The sequence below is a fragment of the Podarcis melisellensis genome (assembly GCF_964234715.1).
Source record: "Podarcis melisellensis genome assembly, chromosome: 18".
In the NCBI taxonomy this organism is placed as follows: domain Eukaryota; kingdom Metazoa; phylum Chordata; class Lepidosauria; order Squamata; family Lacertidae; genus Podarcis; species Podarcis melisellensis.
The window spans coordinates 4,004,250-4,025,635 of record NC_138536.1 but is presented as its reverse complement, the minus strand read 5'-3'; the positions used below and the strand labels follow the sequence as shown (position 1 = coordinate 4,025,635).

The following is a 21,386-nucleotide window of genomic DNA, read 5'->3' as shown; positions in this document are numbered from 1 at the left end:
ACCCAAGAAGCAAAGTCACCCATTTCATGGTGTGCAGAAGGTCTCAGGTTCAGCCCTTGCCATCTTCAGTTGAAAGAATCAGGTGGCAGTTGACGAGAGACACGTTTCACTACCTAAAACTCCTGCCCACCAAGCAAGGTAGACCAATAGCCCTGGCCTTACTCCCTCTGTTAAATCCTTGGCCTGGCTAAAGGTAAAGGGACCCCTGACCATTAGGTCCAGTTGTGGCCAACTCTGGGGTTGCGGCGCTCATCTCGCTTTATTGGCCGAGGGAGCCGGCGTCCAGCTTCTGGATCAAGTGGCCAGCAGGACTAAGCCGCTTCTGGCGAACCAGAGCAGCGCACGGAAACGCCGTTTACCTTCCCGCCGGAGCGGTACCTATTTACCTACTTGCACTTTTGACGTGCTTTCGAACTGCTAGGTTGGCAGGAGCAGGGACCGAGCAACAGGAGCTCACCCCATGGCGGGGATTCGAACCGCTGACCTTCTGATCGGCAAGTCCTAGGCTCAGTTGTTTAACCCACAGTGCCACCTGCGTCCCTTCTGGCCTGGCCGCAGTGTTTGAAATTCACCAGGCGCATTTTGCAGCTGGCGTGGGTCCAATTGTGAACACGTAGAGATCTCTGGGCGTCAGGTTAGCGACTTACATCTGCATCTGGCTGGCCCCACCAGCTTTCATAAGCAGGGAAACAAAATAGCTTATTCCTTGCATTTATCTCTCACCTGCAAGGAGTACATGGTTCACCCTCCCTACAACGAATCTGTGAGGTAGGTTAAGAGCAGGCATGGCCAAACTTGGCCCTCCAACTGTTTTGGGACTACAGTTCCCATCATCCCTGATCACTAGTCCTGTTAGCTAGGGATGATGGGAGTTGTAGTCCCAAAACAGGTAAAGGGACCCCTGACCATTAGGTCCATTCGTGGCCGACTCTGGGGTTGCAGCGCTCATCTCGCTTTATTGGCCGAGGGAGCCGGCATACAGCTTCCGGGTCATGTAGCCAGCAGGACTGAGCCGCTTCTGGCGAACCAGAGCTGCGCACGGAAGCGCCGTTTACCTTCCCGCTGGAGCAGTACCTATTTATCTACTTGCACTTTGATGTGCTTTCGAACTGCTAGGTTGGCAGGAGCAGGGACCGAGCAACGGGAGCTCACCCCGTCGAACCGCCAACCTTCTGATCGGCAAGTCCTAGGCTCTGTGGTTTAATCCACAGCGCCACCCGCTCGGGTTAAATACTTAATTCGTTCCGGAGGTCTGTTCTTAACCTGAAACCGTTCTTAACCTGAAGCACCGTTTTAGCTAATGGGGCCTCCTGCTGCCGCTGTGCCACCGGAGCACGATTTCTGTTCTCATCCTGAAGCAAAGTTCTTAACCCGAGGTAGTATTTCTGGGTTAGCGGAGTCTGTAACCTGAAGCGTCTGTAATCCAAGGTACCACTGTATATCTGATTTTTCTAACCCTGCCTGGCTGCCGATTCCTTAACTCTTCCTTTTACGTATATGGTGATGGAATACTGTGTGTGTGGGATGCAGGAGATGTTGGACAGCGTCCCTGACAAAAAGTTCCCCGTCTTTCAAGCGCATGGGTAAGTTAAGCAAGGCGGGTGCTGCTTCATGTGCCCCCCCCCACCCCGTCTGAGCAGTCCTGGCTATGGTGCTAGTGGAAACTGAGTAACAACAACAATTTATTATTTATACCCCACCCATCTGGTTGGGTTCCCCCAGCCACTCTGGGCGGCTCCCAACAGAACATTAAAAACACGATCAAACATCAGACCTTAAAACCTTCCCTAAACAGGGCTGCCTTCAGATGTCTTCCAAAAGTCAGGTAGTTGTTTATCTCCTTGACTTCTGATGGAAGGGCGCCACCACCGAGAAGGCCCTCTGCCTGGTTCCCTGTAACCTTACTTCTCACAGGGAGGCAACCGCCAGAAGGCCCTCGGAGCTGGACCTCCGTGTCCGGGCTGGACGATGTGGGTGGAGACGCTCCTTCAGGTATACCGGTCCAAGGGTTTGTTTTTTCCCTTGCTCTGTCCTCCTGATGTCATTGCAAGATCACCTTGACATCCTCACCTCTGTTGACGTCGACTCCTGAAAACCTTTGTGTCCCCTTCTCCGGTGCTCCAGTTCCCGCAGGATCATTATGTTACTGATGTTTGGCAGCAAGCGTGGATCTCTGTACACCTTCCAGTTTGCAAATATCCTCCTTAAATTGTGGTGCCCAGAACTGGATCCAGGACTCCAGGTGTTGCCTGACCAAGGCAGAATAGAGTAGTACGATTACTTGAATCTCAACGAATTTGTTTTTTGCGTCCTTTTTGAACCCAGGTTTCCCCCTCTCCTTCTCCCCTCTCCACACGCAGGTACTTCTGCCAGCTTATCGACGGCTTAGAATACCTGCACAGCCAAGGGATTGTCCACAAGGATATCAAACCAGGAAACCTCCTGCTCACGACCAACGGGACGCTGAAGATTTCGGATCTGGGCGTGGCAGAGGTACGTTTTTTGAGCTCCCATGCTCAGGCATGCCTTTTGTTTGCCTACGAATCTCCCTCTTTGTGTGCGCCAAGGCAGTTTACAAAAATAGGACATACCGTATTTTTCGCTCTATAGGACACACTTTTCCCCCTCCAAAAATGAAGGGGAAATGTGTGTGCGTCCTATGGAGCGCGGCGGGAGTGCCCACCGGGCTCTGAAGGCTTGCGGAGAGCAGCCTGCAGCCCAAAGCCCGGGGAGCGCAGTGCTGCGCACTCCGGGCTTTGGGCAGCTATCCGCAAGCCTTCGGAGTGCAGCGGGAGTGCCCGCCGGGCTCCAAAGGCTTGCAGATAGCAGCAAGCTCCGGGAGCGAAGGTGAGGTTGCGCGCAACCTCGCCCCCACTCCTGGACCAGTTCTGGGGTCGGGGGAAGCTTGGGCTTCCCCCGCCCCAGCCCCGCGGCTAAAAAGGAAGCCAAGACAGCAAGCGGGATGGATCCCGCTCGCTGTCTTAATAATAATAATAATAAATAATAAAGTTTATTTATATCCCGCCCTCCCCAGCCGAAGCTGGGCTCAGGGCGGCTAAGAACAATCAAAATAGTCCAACATTCTAAAAATATTCATTATAAAATTAATTAAAATCAAATTAAGATCAAATTAATGGCAACCATTGGCTTCTACCAAAGCTGCGCGCAGCCTCTCCTGGCTGTAGAGGTTGTGCGTGGCTAAAGAGGAAGCCAAGACAGCCAGCTGCCTGTCTTGGCTTCTTTGCTCTTTGCCCCCCAAAACTAGGTGCACCCTATGGTCCGGTGCGCCCTATAGAGCGAAAAATACGGTAAGCCACCAAAAAGAAAGCAACACAAATGACGAAAGAGAGATTTTTAGAAGCAATACAGAAGGAACATCCGAGGCAATAGAACTTCTCATCCTGCAGGGAGAGCTTCTTAAGTGAATGAAGACAGAAAGAAGCTTTACCAGAAATGTGGATAGTGACTGACCCACGGAGTAGGGGCAGCCACACTCAAAAGGTCCTGCTCCCTGGTTACTATTGAGCAGGCTTTTGGTATTTTTGGAACCTAAAGGAGGAAATCTCCTACAGTGAGCTATGGGGTATATAAGAGGTAAAGCCTATCTCTCAAGGGCCCCTATACATGTTTGTGACTGTAGAGGTGACAGCCGCTAAGTTCATAGAATTTTAGAGTTGGAATGGGACCCCAAGGGTCATCCAGTCCAACCCCCTGCTATGTAGGAATCGCCCAGTGTTGGACTCGAACCCACAACCTGTCCTGTGCTCTACCGACTGAGCTATCCCAGCTGTCCGACTGAGCTATCCAAGTCTTCGAAAGGGGATTGGATAAAACTCATTCGTTGGCTGCAAGTTATGGCAGTTTCATGCCACCTCCGGGTTCAGTGGCACCACAAATGCCACTCGTTGGGGGCACTGCCATGAGCGAAGCCTGTTTGTTTTACTTATCTGTTTGAAAGCATTTTTTTAACGAAAACATTTACAATGGTACCTCTGGTTAAGTACTTAACTTGTTCCGGAGGTCCGTTCTTAACCTGAAACTGTTCTTAACCTGAAGCACCACTTTAGCAAATGGGGCCTCCCGCTGCAGCCAGAACACGATTTCTGTTCTCATCCTGAAGCAAAGTTCTTAACCCGAGGTACTATTTCTGGGTTAGCGAAATCTGTAACCTGAAGCGTATGTAACCCGAGGTACCACTGTATTAAGAATGGCATGAAACAGTCCAAACAACAAATGATGGGAACCGGTCACTGGGTACAAAGCAAAATACAGTCATGGCGTGTGTAAGGCAGGAAAAAAGAGAATCTTTGAGTTGGAAGGGACACCAAGGGTCATCCAGTCTAACCCCCGGCAATGCAGGAATCTCAACTAAAAGCATCCCTAACAGATGGCCATCCAGCCTCTGCCTAGAAACCTCCAAGGATGGAGAGTCCACCATCTCTCGTGGGAGTCTGTTCCACTGCCGAGCAGCTCATAAAAGAGAAGGTTTTTACTGGAAACCGCTAACCTCACCCCTAGTTTCTGCCCAGTTTCTCCATGCCGCAGCCCCCTTGCCTTTTCTCTAAACTGAAAAGTTCCAAACCCTGCGTGCTTTCCTAATAAGGGAGCCCCCCCTGTAATAAGAGAGCCAGTGTGGTGTAGTGGTTAAGAGCGGTAGTCTCGTAATCTGGGGAACCAGGTTCACGTCTCCGCTCCTCCACATGCAGCTGCTGGGTGACCTTGGGCCAGTCACACTTCTCTGAAGTCTCTCAGCCCCACTCACCTCACAGAGTGTTTGTTGTGGGGGAGGAAGGGAAAGGAGATGGTTAGCTGCTTTGAGACTCCTTAAAGGGAGTGAAAGGCGGGATATCAAATCCAAACTCCTCTTCTTCTTCCCTGTCGCCGTTTTCTGAAACCTTTCATGTCATCCTGGAGGCGACGTATTCCAGATGTGGTTTGCATCATAGGTGCAGCCTTCAGAGACGCCTGCTCACGACTGGCTCTCAAGTCGTCCGATGGGAGTCCATTTCTCATTTATTCCACGCTCTCTGTGACGTGTGGCTCCCAGCCAATTGATGGGACTCTGCTAGGAGCTGTTGCAGCATGAGGATCTTCCGTAAAAAAACACGGGAATAGCTGCTCGCGTCCACAACTACCGTATTTTTCGCCCTATAGGACGCATTTCCCCCCCTCCAAAAATGAAGGGGAAATATGTGTGCGTCCTATGGGGCGAATGCAGGCTTTCGCTGAAGCCTGGAGAGCGAGAGGGGTCGGTGCGCACCGACCCCTCTCGCTCTCCAGGCTTCAGGCAGATATCTGCAAGCCTGGGGAGCCCGCAGGACTTCCTGCCGAGCTCCCTAGGCTTGCAGATAGCAGCCTGCATTCCGAAGCCTGGGGCGCATTGAGCAGCGTGCCCTGGGCTTCGGGCAGATATCTGCAAGCCTGGGGAGCCCGCGGGAGTTACCGCAGGTCTCCCGAGGCTTGCGGATAGCAGCCTGTTTTGGGGTTGGGGGAAGCTCGGGCTTCCCTAGCCCTGCGCCTGGGGGGAAAATATATTTTTTTTCTTTATTCCCCCCCCCCAAAAAAAACCCTAGGTGTGCCCTATGGGCCGGTGCGCCCTATAGGGCGAAAAATACAGTAATTTTCAGGGCTCAGAAGTGCCCTTCTTCCAAAGCCCCAGGGCCCACCTTGGGTTTGGTCTATGAGAGACTGGAGGGCGTTCCTCTGATTCTTCGGAATGTGGGAGCTGATAAGTGGAGATTCTCGGTTTTCCTCTGCTTTTGACCTGGGATTAACCCGCGCTCTCCCCCTCTCTCCCCACGCCTCTCTCGTTTATCTCCCTCCCGCAGGCGTTGCACCCGTTCGCAGAGGACGACATGTGCCGAACGAGCCAGGGCTCGCCGGCTTTCCAGCCCCCGGAAATCGCCAACGGCCTGGACACCTTCTCCGGCTTCAAAGTGGACATCTGGTCGGCTGGCGTCACGCTGTAAGCACAAAACCGGCAAATTCACAGCGGCCCTGGCCTCTGCAGGCGGCATTCCTGGGCAGGTGCCAAGCCCACCACCCCACTGCCTTGAACCCCCTTTCTTTCTTTCAAATTTTTAAATTAATTATCACAAAATTCTAAACAAATATAAACCATAACCTTATTAAAAAAGTACACTTATTGACATTGTTAAGTGACTTCCTCGCTTCCCCTCGGTTGAATTTCAATGCATATCCTTTTAACGGTTTTCCAAATCGCCGTTCATATAAAATTTAACTTGAACGTTAACATATTTAAATCTTGTATCATTTTGAAATTAAACATATTAATTCATCACTTAACTTACACAGAATCCTAAGCCAATTAAGTATCTACAAGCTGCTTCCAATTAACATAGCTTAACATATTTAACTAAATAATCATTAAATTTTGTCCACTCTTCCTGATACTCCTCCTCCTTCTGGTTGCAGACTCTTCCGGTTAGGTCAGCTAGCTCTGAAAAATCCATCATCTTCACCTGCCATTCTTATGAACCCCCTTTCTTGGTTGAGCTCTGGGCTTTTAATTCCATACTGTGCCCCAGCACTCATTGGGAATGCACTGCCACAGCTTCCTCCTCCTTCTGCAGCTTTCTAAGCCAGCCTTCCCCACCCATGAATTCTGTATTCGAAGTGCGGGTGGCTACACCCTTCAGAAAGGGTCGGGGGGGGGTACCATCTTATTTATTCGTTGGATTTCAATCCAATCCCACTCCTTTCTCCTTCAAGGAGCTCACCTCCTTGTGTGTATGGCTTCTCCCCGTCCTCTATTAATCCCCACAATGCCCCTTTAAGGTAATTTAGGCTGAGAGAGGGACGCGGGTGGCGCTGTGGGCTAAACCACAGAGCCTAGGGCTTGCCGATAAGAAGGTCGGCGGTTCGAATCTTCGCAACGGGGTGAGCTCCCGTTGCTCGGTCCCTGCTCCTGCCAACCTAGCAGTTTGAAAGCATGTCAAAGTGCAAGTAGATCAATAGGTACCACTCCGGCGGGAAGGTAAACGGCGTTTCCGTGCACTGCTCTGGTTCGCCAGTGCACAGAAACGCCGTTTACCTTCCCGACGGAGCGGTACCTATTTAACTACTTGCACTTTGACTTTGGAAGGTAAACGGCGTTTCCGTGCATTGCTCTGGTTCACCAGAAGCGGCTTAGTCCTGCTGGCCACATGACCCGGAAGCTGTACGCCGGCTCCCTCGGCCAATAAAGCAAGATGAGTGCCGCCACCCCAGAGTCAGTCGCGACTGGACCTAATGGTCAAGGGTCCCTTTACCTTTACTTTAACTATCTTAGCACCTAATCAAAACCCCTCTTTTGCACACTGAGATGCACCCAACACGGAGGAATTCGGCCGTATGCATTTGTGCTTTATTCTGAATTTAAATTGTTCTCTTTTTTTCCTTCCAAACCCCTCTTTTATCGTTAAGCCACCCAGGGAACTTCTCGTGTTATAGGGTTGACATATAATAAATACAGTGGTACCTCAGGTTATGAACTTAATTGGTTGCAGAGGTCCATTCTTAACATGAGGCACCCTTTCACTTATCCGGCCTCCTGCTGGTGCCACGCTACTGGAGCATGATTTCCGTTCTCATCCTGGGGCAAAGTTCTCAACCCGAGGCAACTGCTTCCAGGTTAGCGGAGTTTGTAACCCAAAGCGTTGGTAACCCGAGGTACCAGTGTACCGCCAACAAACGGATAATCGAAATGAAGGGGGCTGGTGGGCTTGGCAAGGAGATGAAGCTGGGACAGGAAGGGTCCCACTTCCCCCTCAGCACCCCCCCCCCACAAGCCGCTTCAAGCAAGGTTGTGATGTGTGCGAGAGAGCCAGAGTGGGAAGCTAAGCCGCCTCTCTGCAGATCCACCCCGCTGATCACACCTGTGCCTTTTGTCTGTTTGCAGATACAACATTACGACCGGCCTTTATCCCTTCGAGGGCGATAATATTTATAAGTTATTTGAAAACATTGGGAAAGGGGAGTACACGATTCCTGAGGACTGCGGCCCTTTGCTTTCAGATCTGCTTAGAGGTGAGTGCCCGATGATGATGTCACAAGTTTGCTTTGTAGGAAAAGTTCCACCCCGGAAAAGGTTGTGGCTGTGTGATTTGCTCTTAAAGGTAAAGGTAAAGGGACCCCTGACCATTAGGTCCAGTCGTGACCGACTCTGGGGTTGCAGCGCTCATCTCGCTTTACTGGCCGAGGGAGCCGGCGTACAGCTTCCGGGTATGTGGCCAACAGGACTAAGCCGCTTCTGGCAAACCAGAGCAGCGGACGGAAACGCCGTTTACCTTCCCGCCGGAGCGGTACCTATTTATCTACTTGCACTCTGAGGTGCTTTCGAACTGCTAGGTTGGCAGGAGCAGGGACCGAGCAACGGGAGCTCACCCTGTGGCAGGGATTCAAACCTCCGACCTTCTGATTGGCAAGTCCGGGGCTCTGTGGTTTAACCCACAGCGCCACCCGTGTCCCATGATTTGCTCTTATGCTCGAGCAAATAGAACAAACTGCTATAAGAAAAACTGCTCCCTTTCCCTTATGGGATATTCCAGAGCCTGTATAAAGTCCTTAAGTGGGTTCCCTATCGGTAGGAGAAAATAACAGAGGCCAACCAGAGAATATTGAGAAGCAAAGCAGCTAGTAAGCCTGATCTTTATGGATCTGTTGCAACAGGGTCCCCACTCAAAACACACAGGAGGGAGGAGAACCACGAACAATGGTGCAAAAGCCCTTATATAGACTTGAAATTGCCTCCCCTGTAGCCCAAGACCACCCCTAAAACATCATGCATGCATCACAGAAGGAGGCGGTCTACAACAGAAATCCTGTCTGCCAGGATAGCTGATAATGGTCACTGATTGCCTTTCCTGGCCAGCCTGGCCATTCTTTTGTGATGGTTAACACTTTAGTTCCTGGATCCAGGGCGCAGGCTCACCCTGTTCATACACAAATAAGACAGGATTTGTAAGCAAAAAGACAATGGGAAGGCTTTCCCCATTTGCCTCCCTTCCTGCAGAAGAATATTCCAAGGTCATTGGCAGAGTCAAAACGGCTTCAGGATTGCTCTTCCGTACTATTTCAGACACATGGTTCATATATTTAGATATGTGTGTGATTATGAATAGTTATTCTATATTCGAGACCTTAAAATTCTTATAATCCCCAATGGTTCCAAATGATCCCAAATAGTTGGCACTTTCAGATGCTCTCTGTCTGTAGCTTCCTCACTGCCAGGTGGCAAAGGTAAACTGACTGTGTGGTGTACTGCAACCCTTTACATTTATTTAATCGCATTTGCATTCCGCCTTTTCCTCTGTGTGTAGTGTTGTAAACAAAAATTGCCCTTTTCCCTTATGGGGTATCCAAGAGCCCATATAGAGTCCTTACATAGGTTCCCTATTGGTAGGAGAAAATAACAGAGGCCAACCAGAGAATATTGAGAAGCAAAGCAGCTAGTAAGCCTGATCTTTATTGACCTGTTGCAACAGGGTGCTCCCCTCACACGCAGGAAAGGAGGAGGACCCAGAAAAATGGTGTCAAGACCTTATAAATACTTTTGAAATTACCACCCTGTAGATCAAGACCACCCCCAGAAACATCATACATACATCACAGAAGGGGTGTAACCTAAGACCACCCCTCAGATACATCACACCTACATCACAGAAAAGGCGGTCTCAAAAGAAATTTAAATGTTGTTTATCTCCTGTCTGGCAGCTTACTTGATTAGATTTCCTGGGTAGCCTGGCCAGTCTTTTGTAGTGATAAATATATCCTGGGCCAGGTCACAGGCTCACACCCTATTCAAACACAGACATATCCTTAAGACAGGATTTGTGAAGGAAAAGACAATGGGGAGGCTTTTCCATTTTGACCTTGCAGAGAAAAGATTTGCTCAGTTTAGGAATCAAAATGGTTCCAGGTTGGCCTTCCTGTGTTGATCTATGTATGTGCTTGGTTGGTGCACTTATGAACATTACCATATATCTAAGACCATAAAATTCCTATTACAATATTTCTCTCCTTCCTCCTTTAATCCGCACTACAACCCTGCAAGGTAGGTTAGGGCTGAGAGGCCTTGGCTAGCCCCCCAAGGTTGCCCAGTGAGCTTCACAGCCAAGTGGAGATTTGAACCCTGGCCTCTCCCGGGACCTTGTAGTCTGACACTCTAGGCTTTGGACCTCCACCGATTTCCTCTCCGCCCTTCCCTCGCAACTCGATAGGACAACCGTAGAAATGGAAAATCGAGACATCAGTTAACAGGTACAAGCAAAACAAATGTCAACCAGCCCAGCTCTTGCAGACCCAGGTATCCAATGAAACATTTTCTGCCCCACATCCACAGGCAACATCCACAGCTTACTAACTTATGGTCTGTGTGTGTGGTTTGGGAGCTGCACGGCCAGGGAAAAAACAATGCTGTCCAGGGTTGTAAAGACTGCAGAGAGAATAATTGGGTGCACTCTTCCCACCTTGGGCCAAATCTATGCTGCCAGGTGCCATAAGAAAGCGGCAGTGATAGCGCAGGATAGTGCGCACCCTGGAAATGATCTCTTTCAGCTTCTGCCTTCTGGAAGAAGGTCCAGGGTTATAAAGGCCAGGACTAGCCGCCTGAGAAACAGTTTCTACGCAAAAGCAATTCTGGTTCTAAACGCAGCATAAGGGGTCTCTATAGTATAGTGTATTTTAAAATGGGGTTTCAGAGTTTTTAGGGGTTTTTGAATGTTTTATGTAGCTTTGTGGTAGTTTTATGTAGTTTTTCAATTGTTCTGCAAGGGACAATGACAATAAAGATAACGTATCTTATTGCAAGGTTAGCAAGGGGACTGCGAGCGGCCTCTTTTATTTTTTTTTCAAACGAACAAGCCAGGACGCTCTATTGCCTTTTGTTCGCGGCAAGATAAAGCGTTCTAAGAGCACTCGAAGCCCTTGATTCCTTATCTAACAGCCATTATGGTACAGCTCAGTAAATATTTAACGGTGGGGGCCTTTTATTCATTTCCAACAGGTTTCGGAAGAGACTCTCTCCAGTAAGGGAAATGTATTTCAATAAACAACTATTTTGCTTTTAAAAGACAACCAAAGGCAGCCCTGTTTAGGGAATTTTTTAATGTCCGGTGCTGTATTGTTTTTAGTATTCGGTTGGAAGCTGCCCAGAGTGGCTGGGGAAACCCAGCCAGATGGGCGGGGTATAAATAATAAGTTGTTATTATTATATTATTATTCTCAGGAAACGAACTTGATTTTTGTGGGGTGTGTGTGCATATATTCCAGTCTGTTTATGTGAGTCGTTGCCCCAAACATTTCTCCCTCTCCCCATATATATATGTATGTGTGTACACACACACACACACACACACACACACACACACACACACTGTATTTTTCGCTCTGTAAGACACACCAGACCACAAGATGCACCTAGTTTTGGAGGAGAAAAACAGAACAGCAAGAGGGATCGCTGCGCATTGAAAACAGCAATCCCTCTTGCTGTTCTGGCTTCTGGGATAGCTGCGCAGCCTGCATTCGCTCCATAAGACGCACACGCATTTCCCCTTATTTTTTAGGAGGGAAAAAGTGAGTCTTATAGAGCAAAATATACGTGGTTTTTTTTTCTGTGTGTGTGTATGTTGTTGTTTAGTCATGTCCGCCTCTTTCTGACCCCCTGGACCAGAGCACACCAGGCACTCCTGTCTTCCACTGCCTCCCGCAGTTTGGTCAAACTCATGCTGGTAGCTTCGAGAACACTGTCCCACCATCTCGTCCTCTGTCGTCCCCTTCTCCTTGTGCCCTCCATCTTTCCCAACATCAGGGTCTTTTCCAGGGAGTCTTCTCTTCTCCTGAGTTGGCCAAAGTCTTGGAGCCTCAGCTTCAGGTTCTGTCCTTCCAGTGAGCACTCAGGGCTAATATATATATATATATATATATGAGAGAATGAAGGGATCTCCCACAGAATGCAAAGCAAACTTTCATTCTCTGTTGCTCCAGAGGGCAGAGCTATGCCTCCAAGCCTGGAAACAGCAGGGGAGCAGATCTTGGCTGAGCTTCCTAACGGCTCAGTGGTGGAGCAAGCTGGCCCATGAAGGAGGTGCCCGGGATCTGCCCTCTTCCCGGAGGCATTTCCAGCAGGGGCTGCTGGCTGTCCCACTGGGGACGCTGCCTTTGCAAGACTCTTGCAGGGTCAGCCTGGGTGACCTCCAGGATCCTTTTCCAGCTCTAAAATTCTACAGAAGAGCGGGGGGGTGGGGTGAAGGCAGCAGGGCAGAGGAATAGCTGCTGCTTCTTTTTATAATTTTTATTATTTTCTTTTTTTAACACAGTATTCCAAACATTACATTGACAAACAAAATACTCTTTGCTCTGCCGAGCCTGTCACTTCCCTCCATCCCTTGAACTGGTTTTTTATTTTCAGATATTTATACTCGCACTTTAGATCGTCAATTTCCGACCTTTATAAAGCCGCCTCTTTCTCTCTGGTCAAAAAGGGCTTTCCAATTTATCGTTGCCAGATTTATTACAGTCCTAGTGTCTTCACATTTTTACAATAATTGTCCATGTACCAAATAAATTTACTCCAGTTTCTTTGAAATTTTTGGTCGTCTCAGTTCCGGATTCTACCGGTCAGCTTGGCCCAACTCCGCGTAGTCCATCATCTTCGTCTGCCGCTCCTTGATCGTTGGCAATTCCTGCAAAAGAGGAACAGCTTCTGGCAGAAGCAAAGGAGGCCTCTTGGGCTTCCCTCACAGCCTTGATGAGCACTAGAAGCTTGGCAGCTTTGAGTAAAGAGAGAGGAGGAAAGCAACTCGGTTCATTGGAAAATTCAGAGCGCAAGCGAGAGATAGGCACACATCCTGATTGGGGAAGAGGAACTAGTAGGGAATCTTCATGCATCACTCTTAGCCATCCTCTTATTTCGGTGCCAGAGGGGTAGCTCAGCCGGCAGAGCTCAAGACTCTTAATCTCAGGGTCGTGGGTTTGAGCCCAAGTGTGGGCAAAAGATTCTTGCGTTGCAGGGGGTTGGGCACAGGGGTCAGCAAACTTTTTCAGCAGGGGGCCGGTCCACTGTCCCTCAGACCTTGTCAGGGGCCAGACTATATTTTGGAAAATAAAATAAAATGAACGAATTCCTATGCCCCACAAATAACCCAGAAATGCATTTTGAATAAAAGCACACATTCTACTCCTGTAAAAACACCAGGCGGGCCCCACAAACAACCCAGAGATGCATTTTAAATAAAAGCACACATTCTGCTCATGCAAAAACACCAGGCGGGCCCCACAAATAACCCAGAGATGCATTTTAAATAAAAGCACACATTCTGCTCCTGTAAAAACACCAGGCAGGCCCCTCAAATAACCCAGAGATGCATTTTAAATAAAAGCACACATTCTACTCATGTAAAAACACCAGACCGGCCCCACAAATAACCCAGAGATGCATTTTAAATAAAAGCACACATTCTGCTCATGTAAAAACACCAGGCAGGCCCCTCAAATAACCCAGAGATGTATAAAAGGACACATTCTGCTCATGTAAAAACACGCTGATTCCCGGACCGTCCGCGGGCCGGATTGAGAAGGCGATTGGGCCGGATCCGGCCCCCGGGCCTTAGTTTCCTCATGGTCCCCTCCAACACTTGGGTTTTTCCTCCGCTGCTTCAGAAGGCTGCAGTTCCTGAGAGGCTCCTGCAGGCGGCGCTGCATGCCCGGGTTATTTTTCTGCGTTTCGGAAATCGTGCTTCAAAGGAGACTTGCAGTCCTCATTTGCTTCGTTCCTGCCTCTCCCCGAGTGCCTGACTATCCTCCCTCCCCCTTGCAGCCAATGCCATCTGCACGGCTATTTTCATTTTGCTTCTTTTTTTTTGCGACGGTTATCGCTCTGGTGTAAGGCTCCCTCATCTTATCTCTTCAGAGCGCCGTTACATAAGGCCCGGCTCGGAACTGTTCTCCAAGCAGCTGGTCCTGTTTCTCCGGCGACAGACTTTGCTTTTATTCTTGGATTTGCAGCCCGCCTCGTCTGAAGGGCCGCAACGGCATGTGGAAACACATAGCAAGGGCCTGCGTCTCTGCTCCCCCCCACCAACGCTCCTGACGGGACGAAATGCGTGCCAAAATAGATTTAAAAGAGCCCCATAAACCAAGCTGGGCTTCCCTCCATTAAAAGCCGGCCCAGACAAGAACAGCTTTGCTCCCTGAGGGTTGGGTGTGTTTCCAGAGCAGGTTCTCACCAATTTGGGGGGTGGGCCAGCTTGCAAATACCTCTGTGCTGGGTGGTGCCATTAACCACGCGATTCCTCCCCAAGAATTGTCTTCCGCACCTTGGTTTAATAATAATAATAATCACAGTTCCTAAATGGAGCATTGTGGAAAAAGCAGCTTTGTGAGAATTTTTTTACGGTTGCAGTAAAAAGGAGCTAACGGATGAGGTTAAACCACAGAGTCTAGGACTTGCCGATCAGAAGGTCGGTGGTTCGAATCCCCGCAATGACGGGGTGAGCTCCCGTTGCTCGGTCCCTGCTCCTGCCCACCTAGCAGTTCGAAAGCATGTCAAAGTGCAAGTAGATAAATAGGTACCGCTCTGGCGGGAAGGTAAACGGCGTTTCCGTGCGCTGCTCTGGTTCGCCAGAAGCGGCTTAGTCCTGCTGGCCACATGACCCGGAAGCTGGACGCCGGCTCCCTCGGCCAATAAAGCGAGATGAGCGCCACAACCCCAGAGTTGGCCGCGCCTGGACCTAACGGTCAGGGGTCCCTTTAACTTTTTCTAAAGGAGCTAAAGACCATGTTCAATGTTCCCTCCCTCCCTTTATGCTCACAACAATCTTGTGAGGTGGGTCAGGCCGAGAGGTCATGACTGGCCCAAGATCACCCAGCGAGCTTTGCAGCTGAGTGTTGGTTTCAACCTGGCAGACTCTGTCCCCCCCCCCCTTGGACCCTTTAAGCTCCTAGGACTCTCTGCGATGTGACAGTTTATTTTTATTTTTTTAATAACTTTTTTATTCAAAATTGAAGCAAAACATATTATCCAGAAACATATCATCCTTATTCCCCCCCATTTTTCCTCCCTCCCCCTATAGAACCCACCCCCACCCCCGACTTCCCTCAGTTCCAGTCTTTGATTTCTCTAAAAATGCTGTTTTCTGCATGTTACACAGTTGTATAGATCCTCAAACTATTTAGCTGATTATTATCAATAAAAAGTTTGTGAATGTTTATTCCAAACCAGCCAAGGAGTCCAGTTCGCTTTGTTGCGTCTTCAAATACTTTGTAAAGGGTTCCCGTTCATCCTTAAAGTCACAGTTATCCTTGTCCCGTAGCTTATATGTCAGTTTTGCCAGTTCTGCATAGTCCATCAATTTTTCTTGCCATGATTCTTTAGTTGGGGTTTCTTCAGCCTTACATCCTTGTGCTATTAAAACTCTCGCGGCCGTTCTTGCATACATGAAGATGTTTTTCAGCTTTTTGGGCAGATCTTTCCCTACAATCCCTAATAAAAATGCTTCAGGTTTTTTAACAAATGTTAAATGGAACATTTTCTTCTATTCGCTGTATATCATTTCCCAAATTTTTTTAATTACCTTACAATCCCACCACATATGATAAAATGTCCCCTCCTTTTCCTTACACTTCCAACATATATTTGAATTGTTGTTGTTTAGTCATTTAGTCGTGTCCGACTCTTTGTGACCCCATGGACCAGAGCACGTCAGGCACTTCTGTCTTCCACTGATATTTGAACTAGTTTTGTACATTTTCCCTAACTTCACTGGTGTCGTGTACCATCTGTACATCATCTTCATGTAATTCTCCTTCAGTAGGGAACAATCTGTACATTTTAAATCAGTTTTCCATAATTTAACCCAATCATCCATCATAATGTTGTGACCTACATCTTGTGCCCATTTAATTATAACTGATTGATTGCGATGTGACAGTTAAAAAAAACAACCCAGGAGTCTTCCTGCCGCAGCTCTGTGCGAGACCCTGCAAGCAAACAGAAAACACCGGTCAGGCAAATTGGCGTTCGAAAGAGAGGGCGACTCGGAATTGCATTTCGATTAGCTTCAGGAACCCCAGCGCACTTTTAGGTTTTTAAGTTTGCAGCCGGCAGGGTTTCGTGAGCTCGCTTTGTACAACAGGAGGGCATCGCCGCATGACACCGCATTTCGTGCTGGGGCAGCTTTCCGGCTTCTCTCTGTTCCGACCAGGGCCCTCTCCTCGCTTGGGCCTGGAGCCAGAGGGAGGAAGCCGCGGAGAACGTTTTCTCCTCTCCCAGTGCAAACGGCAGCGTTACAAGGTGTGTTGAGCGGAGGCCGAGCAAGATCAAAAGCGCTCCTCCCCGGCCAAATCGGCCCGTGGGAAGGTGCCGGCGCCACAATGGCAAGACCTGGCTGCGTTGTGACTCTCTTCCCACCCCGCAACAATACGTTCGAAACAAAAATGGGTCTGTTTTGTGCGCCAGTTTATTAGGAGATGGAGGTGCATACGCGTTAGAAAAGCAGCGAAACAAAAACCCCGCTGTCTCCTAGAAAACCCTTCCGAGTTTTACAGGGCACTTCAGACTGAACAAGGAGCCAGCGTGGGGCCCTCCAGTTGTTTCTGGAACTACAAATCCCTCTGTCCTTTACCAAAGGCAGATGGGAGTTGGAGTCCAACAGCACTCCAGAGGGTTTCCGTTTGGCTGCCTCTGGAAGGACCCTTCCTGTCTCCTGCCCCCGCAGAGAGCATGGAAATGCTCCCCAAATTACGTGTTTTGTGTCTTCATACTGTAATTTTATGGGGACGCAGGTGGCACTGTGGGTTAAACCACAGAGCCTAGAACTTGCCGATCAGAAGGTCGGCGGTTCAGATCCCCGCAATGACGGGGTGAGGTCCCGTTGCTTGGTCCCTGCTCCTGCCCATCTAGCAGTTCGAAAGCACGTCAAAGTGCAAGCAGATAAATAGGTACCACTCCGGCGGGAAGGTAAACGGCGTTTCCGTGCGCTGCTCTGGTTCGCCAGAAGCGGCTTAGTCCTGCTGGCCACATGACCCGAAAGCTGTACGCCGGCTCCCTTGGCCAGTAAAGCGAGATGAGCGCCGCAGCTCCAGAGTCAGCCACGACTGGACCTAATGGTCAGGGGTCCCTTTACCTTTACCTTACCATAATTTTATGTTGTGATTGTGAACTGCCCTGGTATCTACGGGTAATGGGTGGCAAACAAATCTAAATAATAATAATAATAATAATAATAATAATAATAATAATAATAATAATAATAATAATAATGGGGGATGACAGCAACAACTCTGAACCCCTTTTTCGCCAGCTGTCTGGTACTTGATGCCTAACTTAAATGTTTCTGCCTCCCCTTTCTTTTCCAGGAATGCTTGAATACGAACCAGCCAAGAGGTTTTCGATACAACAGATAAGACACCACAAGTGAGTGCTTGAGGTTTCTTCATCTACTGCCTCCTTCTATCTGATTGTGATGGTGTGTGTTTTTTTTTTTTTTTGGTTTTTTTTTGTGGCGGTGGTTGGGCACGAACCGCTTCTTTACTGCTTTGCTCGGAGGCAGCAGGAGGGAAGGAAGGATAAAAGGGAGCCGAGGGGGGAGCAGCACTTGGTAATGTACAACCCTTTTTAAAAAAAAAAGAAGAAGAAGAAAAGCATCCCATTTGGTTCTTTAAAAAGCCTTCGGGGAAGCTTTCAAAGCTCGCTCGCGGATCGATAAAAAGTATGCAGTTGCTTCGGAGGAAAGGCTGTGTTGCCCTAGTAAAAGCCACAGCGGGTATGGAATTCCCCAGTAAAACTGTCGGTGGGTGGGATCCTGTGTACTAATAGAGAACTCGATGTCCTGGCTATGGATCCTCACCCGGAAAAAAATGTCTGCATCTGCACGCAAGTGGAAGAATGGGCAAGCATGGGAGGCTCCCCCCCCCCCAAGGTTTGCAGAAGGGCGAAATATATATACAGTGGTACCTTGTGTTAAGTACTTAATTCGTTCCGGAGGTCCGTTCTTAACCTGAAACTGTTCTTAACCTGAAGCACCACTTTAGCTAATGGGGCCTCCTGCTGCCTTCTGCGCCACTGGAGCACGATTTCTGTTCTCACCCTGAAGCAAAGTTCTTAACCCGAGGTACTATTTATGCGTTAGCGGAGTCTGTAGCCTGAAGCGTATGCAACCCGAGGTACCACTGTATTTTTGAGGGGGGATCCAAAAAGGTTTTCAATGTAAGATGTTAACTTAAAGACATGCCCATATTGTACTCCTACTGCCAGCGGACTACAGACCGTACACAGAGTTGGAAAGGGACCACGAGAGTCACCCACTTGCAATCCAGGAACCTTTGCCCAACACAGGGCTCAAACCCCCACGGCGCTAATATTTGAGAGTCTCTGTTGACTGCTCCTATGCAGAGAGGTTCCCTTGACCAGACCTCTCTGCAGGTTTCCAAGGTGCCTGTCTGCACCCGCGCCCACTGTCTCTGCTGTTTTGGCAGCTCCCATTCCGCCCCCCCACATTTCCCTCCACCCTCGTGGTGCTTTGTCAGCTCTTTCATGTCACGCTAACCCAGCTGGAACTGAAGGGCCGTCCCCAGAGACCCAGCCGAGGAGAGGCTGTAGGCTGCCTGGTGCAGAGATCAAGCGCTGGCATGCTGAGGCCGCGCGTTCCCTCCTAACTGGGCCCTTGCAACCTCCTCCCAGGGCTTTTACCGTTGCTATTTTAGGTTCTCTCCTGTCACAGCGCTGCCCGGAGAGATGGGACTCAACCCTTCCGTTCCTAGGGCTCCTCTTGCCCCAGAAACGAGGGCTGCAGAGACGCCACCATGACGGCTCCAGCTTTCCCACCCACTGCCCTATCGGTTACGTTTGCCCCTGTTTTTACAGCTCTGTTGTTCATTCATAGAATTGCAGGTGTAGATTTGCAAGGGGCCACAAGCACACACACCACGGATCTGGCAAAACCACCCAAGGTGGGTGCGAAACAGGGCAGGCGGGGGCTCCCCCAGCCTTACCTGGAGAGATCAGGGATTGAACCCGAAACCCTCAGGGGGTTGGACCGTCGTCGTCCCTTACAATCCTACGAATCTGTGATCTGTGTGCAAAGCAAAAGCCATTCCCACTATAGCACGTCACTTAAAATAAAAAAAACCTCCATAGACCAATTAAGCGCACTTTTTTAGGTGAGACGCAGGTGGCGCTGTGGTCTACACCACTGAGCCTCTTGGGCTTGCCGATCAGAAGGCCGGCGGTTCGAATCCCTGCAATGACCGGGTGAGCTCCCGTTGCTCGGTCCCAGCTCCTGCCAACCTAGCAGTTTGAAAGCACGCCAGCGCAAGTAGATAAATAGGTACCACTCTGGCAGGAAGGTAAACGGTGTTTCCATATGCCCTGCTTTCCATCACGGTGTCCCGCTGCGCCAGAAGCGGTTCAGTCCTGCTGTCCACATGACCCAGAAAGCCGTCTTCTACAGAACTCGGGGTGGGGGGTGGTCCTGAGACTAACCTCCAACATACACACAAAATAAATAAATCCCAGAAGGGAAGGGCCATCCTGCATTCAATTTAGCTTGCACATGCAAACAACATGGAAATTGTTCCTATGGTTTCCTTTTTCTCTCCCGTTCCCCAGAAAATGCAGGAGAGAACCTTCCTTCGTTTCCCCTCCGCTTCCTCACTCTGAATCACAATCCTTCCCCCCCCCCCCCACTTTCCCTTCTCATCCTCGCCATATGCAAATGTTTGAATATAATCTCCCAGAGGGGGCTGCAATCGATATCTCCCTGCAGGGTTCAAACCTTTTTTTTCTTCCCCTGTGTTAAGTAGGGCACACACAGGTGGGGGGGAAAGAGAAGGGATTTAAAATCGAGCAAATCAAAACGAGCCTGGATAGCTCAGTTGGTTAGACCGTGGTGCTGATAACACCAAGGTTGCAGGTTCGATCCCTGTATGGACCAGCTGCATATTCCTGCATTGCTGGGGGTTGGACTAGATCAGTGTTTTTCAACCTTTTTTGGGCAAAGGCGCACTTGTTTCATGAAAAAAAATCACGAGGCACACCACCATTAGAAAATGTTTTAAAAAAATTAACTCTGTGCCTCTATAGTGACTATATATAAAGTAATTCTCTTGGAATCAAAAAAACACAAAGAAAGTATTTTATAATTACTTTATTATGAAATAGTAAGTAAACAGAAATATGAAAAATTATAAAATACTTTATTTTCAAATCTTTCGAATTTTTTCAATTTTCCCCACGGCACACCAGGCAACACTAGTGTGCCGCGGAACAGTGGTTGAAAAACACTGGGTTAGACCATGGTGCTGATGACGCCAAGGTTGCAGGTTCGATCCCTGTATGGACCAGCTGCATATTCCTGCATTGCAGGGTGTTGGACTAGATGCTCCTCAGGGTCCCCTCCAACTCTACAGTGCTATGATTCTGTGCTATGTCTTGACCACCTGCGCTGCTAATGTTTGCCCATTCTGTCGCATCCCAGTCTGCTTTGTGGGAATCTGCAGTCTGGCTTGAGTCAGACCATTGGCCCAACTGCTAATAATAATAATAATAATAATAATAATAATAATAATAATAATAATTTTTATTTATACCCTGCCCTCCCCAGCCAAGGCCAGGCTCAGGGCGGCTTACAAGCAATAATAAAAACAAGTTGAATGATTACAACTTAAAAACAAAATTGAAATACAACATTAAAGTAATAAAATGTAGCCTCCTCGCAGGAGGAGAAGGGAAAGAAAAAAGAAAGAGAGGGAGGGAATCAAATTGGCTCCAAGCCAAGGGCCAGGCGGGACAACTCTGTCTTACAGGCCCTGCGGAAAGAAATCAGATCCTGCAGGGCCCTGGTCTCATGAGACAGAGCGTTCCACCAAGTTGGGGCCAGTGCTAAAAAGGCCCTGGATCTGGTTGAAGCTACTCTAACTTCCTTAGGGCCCGGGACCTCTAGGGTGTTGCTATTTATGGACCTTGAGGCTCTCTGTGGGGCATACCGGGAGAGGCGGTCCCGTAGGTACGTGGGTCCTAGGCCGTGAAGGGCTTTAAAGGTCAAAAGCAGCACCTTAAATCTGACCCTGTACTCCACCGGGAGCCAGTGCAGCTGGAAAAGCACCGGGTGAATATGCTCCCATGGCAGGGACCCCGTGAGGAGCCTCGCTGCAGCATTCTGCACCCGCTGGAGTTTCTGGGACAGCTTCAAGGGCAGCCCCGCTGTAGGATTATCCGAGCCAGCTGCCTAGATAACTGTCCAGGGCTTCGGATTGGGGACTCAGAACCTTTTCGCGGGCAAAATGTGTTTGCCACCATTGATCTGTGCTCTCTCCCCTAAACGTAAAGGGAAGGCTCTAGTCCTCATGGTCTGGGATATTGCCATAGACCGGCTGGTTGCTGAGGAGTG

General features: G+C 49.2%; 1 protein-coding gene across 2 annotated transcripts in view; it reads left to right on the top strand.

Moving 5' to 3' along the window:
• The window catches only part of STK11 (serine/threonine kinase 11), a 61,290-nt gene that overhangs the window by 20,882 nt on the left and 19,022 nt on the right, over window positions 1-21,386 (top strand). For both annotated transcript variants that reach the window (XM_081895703.1, XM_081895704.1), the window contains exons 3-7: window positions 1,494-1,583; window positions 2,361-2,493; window positions 5,829-5,965; window positions 7,901-8,028; window positions 17,356-17,413. In XM_081895703.1, the coding sequence (XP_081751829.1) occupies window positions 1,494-1,583; window positions 2,361-2,493; window positions 5,829-5,965; window positions 7,901-8,028; window positions 17,356-17,413 (546 nt within the window). The remainder of the gene's footprint in view (window positions 1-1,493; window positions 1,584-2,360; window positions 2,494-5,828; window positions 5,966-7,900; window positions 8,029-17,355; window positions 17,414-21,386) is intronic.